A 13075-nucleotide genomic window follows, 5' to 3' on the forward strand; every position below is an offset into this window, starting at 1 on the left:
CATCCACTCTCTCTGGAACCCAAAGAAATGACGTTTGCAGCAGCCGGGGCCAACCTCAATCCTAAAACTGTGTATCATATTGCGGGAATTCCTGTCGAATTCCCGTACAAGCCGTACGGGACGCAGTTCACCTTCATGTACAGAGTCATATCAACCCTGGATCGAGCTCAGAAAGACGGACATTGTCACGCCTTGCTCGAGTCGCCCACCGGTACCGGCAAATCGCTATCGCTTCTGTGCTCCACTCTGGCCTGGCAACAGAAGTATAAGCTCAAGAATCTCCAAGGCTGTTTGTCTCACTCCACACCTGCACCGGAGGCCACCACCGATCCTCTCGGTCACGGCGGTGGTTTTATCCCTGAAACGCAACCTTCAAGTAAGTTTTGTATTATTTTCTCAGCATGATCTCCGGTGTTGCTCCGATTTTGAATTCGGATTATCAGTGGTGTTCTTTAATATTGAAGATTGCATGATGGACCTTGATTATTGTCATAGGCGTTCCACCATCAGGGATTTCAGAGCCACCTCAACAATCAGCGAATGGCAAGAATAAGAAGAAAAAGTTGGCTCCTACGATATATTATGCTTCGTAAGTTTTATTTTATTTTATTTGTCTTTAAGTGGTTTCTCTTTGAGGTCACTGTCCATTTAAGCTCTCTTTCTTTTCATTTTTTGGTATCAAACCATCACTCAAGTATGGCTATGGTTCTCAAATAATCTGAATTAGTACTTGTTGTCAAAATTTGTTGCCTAGCAGCAGTAACGGAATAAAGATAGATGGTGCATGTTGAGTAAACGGGATACTAAAGGTTATTTCATTCATTTTTTGTGATATAAAATGTTGCTTTTGGAGTTGGTATATGTTTGGACTTTTTGATGGTTTAAGCTGTTATATTCTTTGATAACTGAGCCAACATTCTTACTGCACTGATCAGTATAAAAAGATACAGGAACTTGTATAACTGGATGTGGCTCTGATACTTAAATACTGTGGTTTCCCATTAATATCAGGAGGACACATTCACAAATTTCTCAAGTGCTTCGTGAATACAGGAAAACTTCTTACCGAGTGCCAATGGCAGTATTGGTATGTTTTACCCAATCTTCATTTTGACTTTTTCTTCTTTTTTTTAGTAGGAAAAAATTTCATTGATAGAGGTTTTTTTTTAAAACATGATTTTAGTTGTCATGTTTCCAAAAAACTCTTTCTATGCTTACGCCATTATTCTAGTCATTATACTTCAAAATTATGGAAAATTTTGTTGACTTTCCATTCATTTTAAAATTTCGCAGGCTTCAAGGAAAAATTATTGCACAAATCCACATGTTCTTGGGAAGGAGAATGTTGATGAAGAATGGTGCAGTTTTTGGACCTTAAAATTTCTTTTTATTTTCTCCTTTTGGTTTCTCTTTTCCTTCTCCCTCTTTGTTTTCCATTACTTTTTCCTACTAAAGATGCTACTTAAATTTGGCAGCAAGCTGCTTTTGAGCAATCGAGAGGAAGGATGTTTTGAATTTAAGTGAGTTGTTTCTCTGTTCAGTATCCTTTTATAGTTACTTAGCCTTGATTGTCCATGATTTCACTGTCAATCTTGAAGTAAGAGTATAACCATAATAAATTACCCATTACATGCAGAAATATGCATAAAGTCAAATGTCATCCCTCACTTCAGAAAGGAGGCTGCCATGAGGTCCATGATATTGAAGATCTTGTCAAAGTTGGACAAATAGTTAAAGGTTTTTCTTTTCTTTTCTGTTTTTAGAAATATGTTTCTGCCACCATGTCACTCTTCAAAATCATTCTGAGGGTTCTCTTCATTTCCCAGGATGTGCATACTATGCTGCACGTTCCATGGCTGATGATGCACAATTAGTTTTTTGCCCGTATAGCTACATCATCAATCCTGTTATTCGAGGAGCAATGGATGTAGACATTAAAGGGGCCATTATAGTTCTTGATGAAGCTCAGTATGTCTCTGCTAACTTCCTCAATCATTTTCTGATAAACATCTGTTTGAGTTCTGATAAATTTTGGCAGAAGCAAACATTCTAGATAATCAAATTAGGTTTTGAATAAGGAAAACAAGTAATTATTTCTATGAATTTGCTCTGCACTTTAACTTGGCTGAGTTGGGGTAGTTGAATTTCTGTTTTTTGTGGGGTTGAAAGCATTTGATGTACCATAAAGTTACATTATCTTTGACCTTTTATTGCTTTTATATGGTTAAGGAAAGGCTCAAGTATGTCAACATTTCATTTTTACTTCTTTTCTTGTAACCATATCTGTAGTAGATCTTTCTTCTATAATTTCCTAACAGACCAGTGATCATGCAACTGTTTCCAATAAAAAAGAAGGGTTGCTAATTCCTCGGCCTAGAAACTGAGGTGGGGTTGATATCCAAATTATCCAGTCATAGACTTCTTTCTTGGTGGGAATAACGTAGATGGAGGTTCTCCTTATTTCACCTTGCTTTCTCTTATTGTAGTACACAAACTCCTCCGGAATCTGCAATCTCAGTGCCACTAACAAAAAATCAGTTAGTTAAAGTTTATGATTTCCTGACAGTTACATGGTGAATAATTTATGCTGCAGTTGATGTTGTGTTTCATTTTTGACATCTAAATAAAAAGATGTAATAGATTTGATTTTGTTTAGCCCAAGGCACATTCTAAAGATCTCTTTAGAATGCTAGCATTGTTGAAGTTTTGGAGAATGATTTGTCTATAATGGTCAGTGGATGCCTATTTGCTTGCCAAATTAGATGTGTAAATAAAGTTAGGTAGTTTAGAAATGAACTCTCATCCCATCTTGGATGACTGACTGAGATTTTATTTCCTTGTGTATATGAATTGTTTGTCAAGATCTGATATCAAAAGAGTTTCTCCTGTTACAGCAATATAGAGGATATTGCTCGCGATGCTGGTAGTGTGAATCTTGAAGAAGATGCTTTGCTCAGTACGTTAAGAAACTTTTACTTCTTATTTATCATATGAGGATTCTAATTCTTATAGCAGTTATACATTATGGAAGAATTGCAGATGGAACTAGAGCAGCTCTACATGATCGACGCCACAATTTACCAACCACTGTATGAAATGACACAGGTAAGGAATGTCATTTCTTGTGCAACGATCAGGTCTGACATAACATTAGTTAATTTTTATTTACAATAATTGGTGCTGTGGAAGTGTAGGACCTAATAGGTTGGATTGAGCAGAGGAAAAGCACATTAGAAAAGCATGAATTTCAGCACTACTTCTCCTCGTAAGTTTTGCAAAGAGCTTCTTTATGTTGTAGTTAGTCTTATCTCTCCTTGTGGGAGTGCCATTTTGGCCAAAGATAATTAAATAGCCTTTTTCTTTCTGTTTAGCACTCTTTACATTCATGGTAACATCTACTCTAAGATCTGACCGTCTTGGACTAACTTTATGTAATGCTTGAACTTTTCTAAGCTTGATGTACTCTGTAAATTGCATTATTTCTGCAATCAACATTGAAACTAGATTGGTAAATTATACTTTCTTATTCACTGTTCTTGTGTACATGAACCTTTTTCTATTTGTTCTTTTCTCTGTTCTTCCCACTAATGAAGTTTTTTATTTTCATTTTTATACTATTTAAATGGAAATGGAAGACACCGTCTCCATAAGATAACAATTTTGGGGATGATATGTTTTTCCTCTTATGACACGTTATGTTTTCTTTGTCATAAAGAAATCAAGGGAACTATGGCAGTTTTCACCTTATTTTCTGCAAATAATATTGAAAGTTTTAAAGTAAGTTTTGTTAGGTGTGACTCTTATGTTTGTTCCTGTTAGCATTTGATTTCCATGGTCTTTTATGTTTCTATAATCATATCTTACAGCTGGACTGGTGACAAGGCATTAAGACAACTGCAAGAAGCTAACATTTCACAACAATGCTTCCCCATCTTGCTAGATTGTGCAACAAAGGTACCATACTCAACAATATTTTGAGTCTTGATTCTCAGTGTTTTATACTGCTTATGAACCACATTTTATTCAAGGCAATCAAAGCTGCTTCAGATACAGAGTCCGCCGAACCTCATTTAAGTGGCATGTCTGTCATAACCTTGGAAGGTAAAATCATAATTTTTTCATGTGTGTACTCCAAGCTAATTAATAACCCTTGAAGTCTTAATATTGGGATTGACTACATCAACAAATGCATTACAGGGCTGTTCTCTTCACTGACATATTTCTTCTCAAGGAATGGTTCTCACATATTTGATTATCAGCTTGCTCTGCAAAGATATGTTAAAAAGGATGGCAGTAAGTGGTTAATGAATTTATTACTATTATTTTATTCTGTCATTTTCATGTAGACAGTACCTTTCTCGTGTTGTGAGTAAACTTTCAGAGAAAATTTTAGCCATGTTAATATTAGTGTATGAGATAGTTGATATTTGGGCTATCAACATCTAGTCAGATTTAAGTTGCATAGCTTACAAAGAATTTGGATATAATAACAATAGGTTGGCATTTTAGCTATTGGTTTCAATTGTTATTTTTTCCCTTTCATTGCTATGAGTTAAAAAGTTTCACTAGAGAACTCAGTTTTTGGTTATTACCATAGTGTTTTCTGTTCTTTTGATTAAACTAGAAAGGTTATTGATAGTGTTTGCATACAGAAAATGCTTTTGGCAGTTGGACATGTTCTTTAAGTTTGTGGTGCTTGAATCCAGCGGTTGTTTTCAGAGACATTGCTGAACTTTCATTGTCTGTCATTTTAACATCTGGGTAAGGATGGTCCTTATTTGAACACTTCAATTGCATGCCTTGCATTAATGAACCTTCTCTACATCATAAAGAAGCATTTGCAGCTTTGTGCAAGCTTTTATTATCTTGTATCCAAAACTTTTCTAGCAAGTCACATTAACCAAGTCAAAGTAATAAAGCCATTAACTACTTCTAGCTATCTGGATGGATATCTTCTCCTGAAATCTGATTGATAGCACATAATATATTCTGCCATCCCATCAGTGTGCCAACCTTTAAGAAGAAAGTTGCCAATTATGATGTCTGATACTGAGCTGCACTTTAGTGAAGGTTTTCATATTTGTGCTTATGTCCTTTTCCATTCACTGGTTTCTTTGGCTCACTTGCATTTCCATATAGTGTTTTTGACTTGTAATTTCATTAACAATTTTCTGTAATCTAGGACATTGTCACCAATGAATTCCTTCTCATCTGAACTTGGAGTTCAGTTTGGAAACTGTTTGGAGGCTCCTCATGTTATTGATGTTAAATCCCAGGTAAAAATTTTATTTTCCTCATGCCTATGATGCTCATCAATTCTTATTTCCACTGTTGTTTCAGTCAACTTTTCTATTGCAGGTGTGGTCTGCTATAATCTCCCATGGTCCAGGTAATAATCGATTGGATGCAACTTACAAAACAGCAGACACATATGCTTTCCAGGTATGCTGTATTTTGGGTCATTTTTTTTGTTTGATCGAGAATTAATTATTATTTGACATTTGCATATATGTATTTGTTGTTCTGAAGGATGAACTCGGCAAATCCTTAGAAGAAATTTGCAAGATTGTTCCAGGTGGCTCTCTGATTTTTTTCCCTAGTTACAAGCTGATGGAGAAACTTTGCAAGCGTTGGCGTGAAACTGGCCAATGGTCACGGCTTAATGCAAGAAAGCACCTTTTTGTTGGTAAGACACTCTGTGCCTCTTTCCTAGATCTCATGTGGTTTAGCATATCGTTGATTTTCTTGTCAGAAATGCTATTTAAAACTTCATGTTTCTGTGCATATTTGGCTGGACTTTTGTGTTGATGTTAAAGATGGCCTGATTTGCTCAGAATTTATAACTCACATTGTTCATGCTTGGATGTTTCATATTGGCTTGAAAATCTGATTGGTGGTATTTCTGCAGAGCCAAGAGGAGGTAATCAGGAAGAATTTGACACTGTTCTGAAAGGTTATTATGATTCAGTGTCTCGAGGCAAGAAACCTGGTCTTGGGAGAAAGAGAAGGATTGAAAAAGCAGATCACAATGCAATTGAGTCCACAGAAGTTACTAACCGTGAAGGTGCTGCTTTTCTTGCAGTTTTCCGAGGAAAGGTTTGCATCACTGTTTTCCTTCTCACTTTGTGGTACTTCTAATGGTGGAAATACATTTATGTGCTTCACTAAAATTTGATTCCTAAATTTTCCTTGTAGGTCTCAGAAGGCATAGATTTTGCTGATGATAATGCTAGAGTGGTGGTATCCTTTTGCTCACTTTGAAGTTTTTGTGCCTCTTGTCTTACATTTCAGTAATTAAATTGGTGCTTTTGAGGCCATAAAAAATCTGTATGGAAAATTGGAAGTTCGTAGCTCTGGATATATCAGCTGTGTTTATTTTCCTTCTAATAACCGCTATTTGCTTACTCCTCTAGGAGCACAAAATCATTTTCTATTTTATGATTCTTAACTGTTAATTGTGAGTTCTTGACTATCGAAGATAGTTGTTGGCATTCCCTTTCCAAATATGTATGTACTCTTACCTGTTGATGATGTTTTCAAACATAAATAAGTCATTTGTCGTTTTTTCTGACTCCTCTGGTCTTTGCAGAAATGATATTCAGATTGCTTTAAAGAAGAAATATAATAACACTTACAAATCATCTAAAAACCTTCTCAGTGGAAGTGAGTGGTACTGCCACCAAGCCTTCAGAGCTCTAAATCAAGCTCTTGGTATGCCCTGTATATTTCCAACCTTGAGAATTATATATTTGCTCATTCTTCTGGTACTTGTTTCTTAGGTGATTTGATATAAAGTAAGTTCAAGTATGTGCAAAATATTTTGATTTTATACAGATAGTTGATTATGTAATTTAAGCATATATTCTCCCTAAATCTCCTATTAAAAAAAAAACTTCCTAATTCTTATGTCCTTCAAAGAGGTATTATTTGATAACTACCTTTTACTATGCAGGACGCTGTATACGTCATAAATTTGACTATGGAGCCATCATCCTATTAGGTAATATTTTGAATTTGATGATCCATGTGGTTTCCTGTGATTTGCATATCATTAGAGTAACTAATTTTATTTTATTCTATTTCTTTTGTGAAAATGTTTCTAGGTTTGAATTATCACACAAGTTTATGAATAGTGGATGCTAGAATGACATAAATGAACTATGAAAAGAGGAAGGGAAAATCTTTATATACACATAACTAGCTAAATTAGCAATGTTGTATGGTCTATAGGAGTTACATGTCATCATTCCTATAGATTGTTTTTTTCTTCAGAAATTATTGATGCAACTGCATATGGTGCCATGAATTTGTGTTAGTTCTAGTTCCTTTGGCTTTTATACATCTAGGCTTTTCAAAGTGAGTCTAAAAATGCATCTAGAAAGCTATTAGTCATGGTAACTGAGCAGATTTGGAAGTTAGAAATGATCTTATCCTGAAAATGTTGATGGCTAGGATAGGATGTTGACTAGGGAAATCTATGTCACAAGCAGAGTGCCAATTGATGGTTTATTGCTTTGCCTTGACTGAAATGCTTTAGGCATCTGGATATCTAATTGCTAGATAGGTACTTCATGTACAATAAAAGGTCTGTTATTCCCACCCAGTTTTGGGTTAAGTCTAGCAACAGTTTTCTCTTTGTGCATTTTGTGGAAAGGATGAGGTTTGCAAGGTAAGAAAAACAAATCTTTATCTTTGGAGTAGAATTCTCAATTTTCTATCCTGTCAGGAGAATTTTGTTAACTACACCTCGTAATACTGATGCATCAACCTTGTATGTTAAATATGTGAAACAATGCTCCTACACCTGTGAAGATATTACTATTAGTTAATAGCTGTGATTCTACGGTCTTTTACTAGATGCTTTCCTACAAAAGTTGAGTGATGTAAGGTCTGATACCATTTAATTGTATGACTACAGTTTGGCTTGTGGCCTTTTGCTGCACTTGAGATTGTATTTTTCATAACATTATAGATAGTAATTTCTTCACATTTTTTTATATGCTCATAGAATTGAAAATATATTTGGTGATCAGATTCACGTTTTCAAGAAGAAAAGAATAGAGAGTACATTTCAAAGTGGCTAAGGCCATCCATTAGAAGCTACAAAAGTTTTGAGAAGTCATTAGAGGAGCTAAGATCATTTTTCAGAGATGTCAAGGTCCGTTTGAATTCCTTTATTACCATATGTTCCTTTTCTTTAAACTGTTCGTTTTCGTGTGTGTGGGCTGTGGTTGAATGGTGTTAAATAAGGTCTTTTCTCTTGCTTCACCTGTTTGCAGGACCTGGTTAGCAAGAACAAGGTTTGTAACTTGAACTTCAATAACTCTAATGAGGCCCCTTCTATAGATCAAAACTAAGGATTACTGAAATGAAAATTTGAAACTTAAAACGGTCTGATCATTGTGGACAGCAACTACTTCCTTTGGCAAAATACAATGCCACCTTTCCCCAAATGAAGCCTCAAATTGATCTTGCAATTCAAACAAGTGTGCAAGTAGAGAAGGACAAGAAGACATGCATGGAATATATTGATCTAGAACGTAGCTCTCCAAAAGATTCCCGGTAAATGACCAACACCTCTATTCTATACTGTATGAAGCTGAAATTGTGAGTGTAATGAAAGGAAACTTTATGCTTGCATATCACTTCATTTGTGAATCATGATATAGTAATATCTGGCTGCATCCTTTTGGAGATTTGTGTTTGGATTATTTGCTTGCTTTAGGAATTTTTGATATTCTTTCCTATATCTAGCAGTACCTAACTAGGTTTTTTTCTTTTGTTAAACTTGAAATATCAAACTGGTGTAATTGGCTTGGAAGCATCTTCTTGCAGGTGTTTGCAGACTTTACCTATGACATTTTCCAATGAAGATCCAGATTTACTCATGGTCAAGGAAACACCTTTTGTGGATTCCAGTATCTCTCTTGCTAGTCCTAGTTCGTTATCTAAGGATGGGAACTCTGGTTCAACTATAATTCAGGCCTCAACTAAGTCTTCGGATCAATTTTTAATTCATCCAATGTCTTCAACAAGCCTGAATGAAGTTCCTTCCACTTATGACTCTGTGACAATGTTCACCCCTGAAAAAGACGTCAATCAAAACACCTCCAGCCTGATACCAAAAATAGAATCACCTTCAAATCTTAGTGTTTGTTCTTATATTCATAAAAGGAGCGAATCTATGGGTTCACCTTTCATTAACCTTGATAATGAAGAAGGAACTGATACTCCTCCACAAATTCCAGGTTCTATGAGTTTCAAGAATAACTTACTAGCGAACAGGCGCAGAATTGAATTTGGTTATGAGACTTGTTCAGCAGAAAACAAACCCAAGAAATCAAATGTTCCTCAGTCATTGGCAACCGACAATACTGTTTTTTCTTGTCCTACTATGGATAAAAGATTACAAATTTCTTGTTTACTCTGCAGAAGCCCTTTAGGCCGCCCTGAAAATCATCTGTATCTCAGTTGCTCGTTGACTGTGTCATCAAAAGTTTACCTGTTATCTCTTATAAAAGAGAGATTCATTTGTTGTGCTTCAAATACACTAACAACTGTACCAGTTATAATAACTGACATTTCATCGGTTGATCTGAGACTCTGCAATAGAACTCTTGGAGGTGACAGAGGACAGGGCATTTGGCATGAAGATGATGGGTGTGTATTCAATAATGTCTTTTGCCCCTTCTGCAGTAGCTGTAACAATTGTCTTGGTGTGCAAATCAAAGCAGCTGATGAAAACAATGTTAAGTGGCTAAACAAGGTTGGTTATTTAAACCTTAGTGTCTCAGAACTTTGCATTTTTGTGATTCCTCAAATAATGTCTTACCCCTTTTTGTATTTTAAAAAGGCTTATCTGTGACTGACTTTTTCATCTGCAGATACTGCTTTTCACTGATTGTGTGGAAATTAGAAATACTGAAGCAGCAGAGGACAAGGCAGCAAAGGATAAAGTAAGATGTAATATTAGACATAATGATTCTTCTGTTGATTCCTTGTTTTTTCTCCACATGTCATAATACTAAGACAGCTTTCCCTTTTTGTTATAATGCTGAAAGTTAATAATAGAATGGAGAAATTTTATATTTTTCCTTTATCCACTTAACTGTCATGTAAAAGAGGACCTAGTTATACATTTGAAAAGAGCTTTTCAATTCAGGGCCTATATTACATACTTTCCAAAAAATTTTGAATGCTAAAATTTTACTGACTGGACTTGCTACAATTGTTCCATAGGATTATCGGATTGAACTGAAGGTTATTTTCAATTATGGAAGTTGCTTTTGCTGTTATTTTATTTAAAAACACTAACATTAATGCATTGTTATAGGATTTGTCGCAGGTTGATGCCTCAACCATGGACAAGACTGCCATTTTAAATTCCATTGATAAGTTTGCATATTCTCCTAAGCAGCCAGACTTGGGAGGGTGGAGGACTACAAAATCAAAGGTTAGACACAAAGCTTTGAGCTTTTAATCACAAGACATTCTGTCCACTCCAAAACCTAACATTTCTATTTATATCATCTTGCAGCTAAAACTTTCTAAGAGGAGGGGTTAATGATAGCTTTACCATACTAAACTCTTCGGTTTTTTGTAAAGCCTTGCTTAATGAGATGTTGGTTCTTGCAAGACGTACATTTTGGTGGATTGACCGTCTCGGTCCTATTTTTATACCTTAGAGCAAAACCAGCTGGAGCAACAGGTATATTCTTCCTGGCCTAATTTATGAAGCTGAGGTTGCTGTCTGTTGATAAGCCGTTTGATAGGACATTTGTTGTGGTATTGGTTTTGCTCTCATAGTTTTGTAGTTCCAGAATGGATATGACCTGTATATTTCTCTAGGGAGTTTTTTGATTTGTATATATAGAAATGATTTACGAGGCCACAAGAATGCAAGATGAATTGTTTCATCAACTGAAGGTGTAAATGTCATTCGATATCAAAGTATTTGCTTATGTTTTCTTGTGAAACTAATTAATTGATAAATGGAGTCGGTAAAAATGTTTGATTAGATTAATCAACAGGCTGTTGCTATGGTTAAATGCTTCCTAACAGGCGGGGAACAATCCCAGAAACCAAGAATTAATTACGTGTTACAGGGAAATGATAATGGTTATGACAAAGTGATGTTAGAATAATTCGGATCCAATTAAAATGTTACGTTAGCCGCTCTAATGGGTGATCTGTAATGAGAAATATGATTAAGAGAATATTATGAAATTGCACATTGAACAAGTAAAATAAGAGAAGAATCTCGCTCTTATAATTTTTTGAAAAGAGAATGTCGTCTAGTATATGAACTCTGTCGTTAGGTGAAATCAACATGGAACTTGTAAAACAAGCACAACTTTTCCTTGCTTAGAAAAAGGAAATATACTGTAATTAGATCAAGTCGAGTATTCTCTGCGGGTTATACACTTCCTTCTCAAAGGGCCTCCCAAACGTATATCTATGTTATCAATTCCAGCAGCTTCAGTCTAAGTATGGCAAGAGATCGCCAAGGCATCATCCGAGCAAGCCAAATTGTTCGACTAGGTTATTATAAGGATCATAGCCTCTTGAAGATTCCACTTTACCAGTAAACTGATCAATCCCTGCTCACAAAGAAAAAAAAATTGTAAAAACAAAGCTGAAGTGCCACAGCATTGATCCAAAACCACCTGCTTCATCTTCCCAAAACCACTATCCTAAGTATTCAAAAAAGAATGATCATTTATGTACCTGTATCTGGGTTTTGGAAATAGAAGCTTTCAACCCCTTGTGCAGGGATATCAATAAACTCCAGACTTTCTGGTTTGGTCCTCTTCTCTTTTGTACCCAAACCTTCTGCATCCTCTTCTGGTTCTGCATTGATTGAACCAGAGGCCTGCTGCTTCCTTTTTGAACGAGCACGCCGGTTCTGAAACCAGTTATAGACATTTGTTTCAGAAATTTGGCCATGCTGTTCCAGTTCAGCTGTTATCTCTTTGATCTTTTGCTTGCTCGGAGTCCCATTTCCTAGATCATATATACTCTCCAGGATTTGCAGCTGCAATGATGTTGGAGTCCATCGCTGTCTAGCAGTGATCTTATGGCCAATCGAGGCTACTATTGGATCACAGTAGGGATTTCCCAACCTTATTCCTGAACCAAAGGAAAATCGATGTAGCATCCAGAAGCAATGAGAATTGAGAAGCACTCGCAGTTTATAAAGAAGTCATGAATCATTTCAGGTAAATAAGCATCATTTCTGTTGTCCTATGTTGCATAAATAAATTGATTATTCATCCATTAAGCTAGAGCCATGCCAACAACTTTTTTTCATGCATGAAATCTTATATGTATGATACACACACACACACACACGGAAACACCTTTAATTCAATCTGATGAAAGTCGATGGACAGAAACATCAATCGAACCATAAACAGCGATGAGAGTCACATAAAAAGGAGGGAGAGCAAAGAAAAGAGAAAACCCACCAGTAAAATCCTGATGGGCAGACATGGCTTTGTGCATCTCAGCCAGCTGCTCAGAAATAACCGCATAGGCAACGATCTGTTTCCTCAGTTCCTCCATCTGTTCATCAGTCATCACCTTCCCACAAACCCCATTCTGAAATTGATACTGCAGATACCCTTCTTCTCGCTGTTGCACTTCTTGATTTTGCCACTCCATTTCCTCTCTCCTGTCAGGCCTTTTTTGCCTTCACCAAATCACTTTTTCTCTGCAAAGAGTCATACCCTTCGAATCTTTCTTCCAATTTATGGAGGAAGAAATCAGCAGCAAAGATGGCAAGTAGCTAGCATATGCAATAGTAATTGATTAGAAAGTAGTAACCGAGAAATTAAGGGAGCAAAAAAATGCGTAAATTAGCAGAGAAGGGTCATCGTCATTGGCTTAGCCCCAGCGCATTTGAGTGCCGGGTCGCGCGGGTAACTTCGTGTCTGATTATGGAACTTTCTCATCTCCTTTTTGGATTTCAGTTGCCCAATCACGACTCTTCGTAGCCGTTGAAGGGTATTTCCGTCAACTACGTTTGAAATTGAATTTCAATTTCCGAGTAAAATTAAATGACGAACGAGGCCTT

General features: G+C 36.2%; 2 protein-coding genes across 4 annotated transcripts; one reads left to right on the forward strand and one right to left on the reverse strand.

The window, feature by feature from the left end:
* LOC110417333 (RAD3-like DNA-binding helicase protein) lies at nucleotides 1-10961 on the forward strand. 3 transcript variants are annotated; one of them, XR_002445306.2, is made up of 29 exons: nucleotides 1-376; nucleotides 496-589; nucleotides 1012-1087; nucleotides 1294-1358; nucleotides 1476-1520; nucleotides 1637-1737; nucleotides 1827-1968; nucleotides 2895-2956; nucleotides 3032-3105; nucleotides 3195-3265; nucleotides 3867-3954; nucleotides 4029-4101; nucleotides 4198-4293; nucleotides 4653-4761; nucleotides 5183-5276; nucleotides 5359-5442; nucleotides 5530-5686; nucleotides 5909-6096; nucleotides 6196-6240; nucleotides 6479-6507; nucleotides 6590-6711; nucleotides 6953-7000; nucleotides 8034-8158; nucleotides 8280-8300; nucleotides 8411-8562; nucleotides 8836-9766; nucleotides 9885-9963; nucleotides 10334-10453; nucleotides 10538-10554. XR_002445306.2 is itself a non-coding variant. In XM_021429625.2 (29 exons), the coding sequence occupies exons 1-29, from the start codon at nucleotides 28-30 to the stop codon at nucleotides 10562-10564; spliced, it is 3660 nt and encodes a 1219-aa protein (XP_021285300.1). In that variant the 5' UTR covers nucleotides 1-27; the 3' UTR covers nucleotides 10565-10961. The 3 variants fall into 3 exon arrangements, 2 of the variants coding, with proteins under 2 accessions (XP_021285300.1, XP_021285301.1); XM_021429625.2 differs by having other exon boundaries at nucleotides 9885-9956; nucleotides 10538-10961; XM_021429626.2 differs by having other exon boundaries at nucleotides 9885-9956; nucleotides 10346-10453; nucleotides 10538-10961.
* A 279-nt stretch (nucleotides 10962-11240) lies between these two features.
* Nucleotides 11241-12923, reverse strand: LOC110417010 (WUSCHEL-related homeobox 8-like). The gene is made up of 3 exons (XM_021429170.2): nucleotides 12468-12923; nucleotides 11728-12129; nucleotides 11241-11600 (listed from the first exon to the last, which is right to left on the reverse strand). Exons 1-3 carry the CDS (start codon nucleotides 12661-12663, stop codon nucleotides 11512-11514), a joined length of 687 nt encoding a protein of 228 aa, XP_021284845.1. The 5' UTR covers nucleotides 12664-12923; the 3' UTR covers nucleotides 11241-11511.
* Nucleotides 12924-13075: the final 152 nt, after the last annotated feature.

The sequence above is a fragment of the Theobroma umbraticum genome, unplaced genomic scaffold (genome assembly GCF_002168275.2).
Source record: "Theobroma umbraticum cultivar Fairchild unplaced genomic scaffold, ASM216827v3 scaffold_51.0, whole genome shotgun sequence".
In the NCBI taxonomy this organism is placed as follows: Eukaryota; Viridiplantae; Streptophyta; class Magnoliopsida; order Malvales; family Malvaceae; genus Theobroma; species Theobroma umbraticum.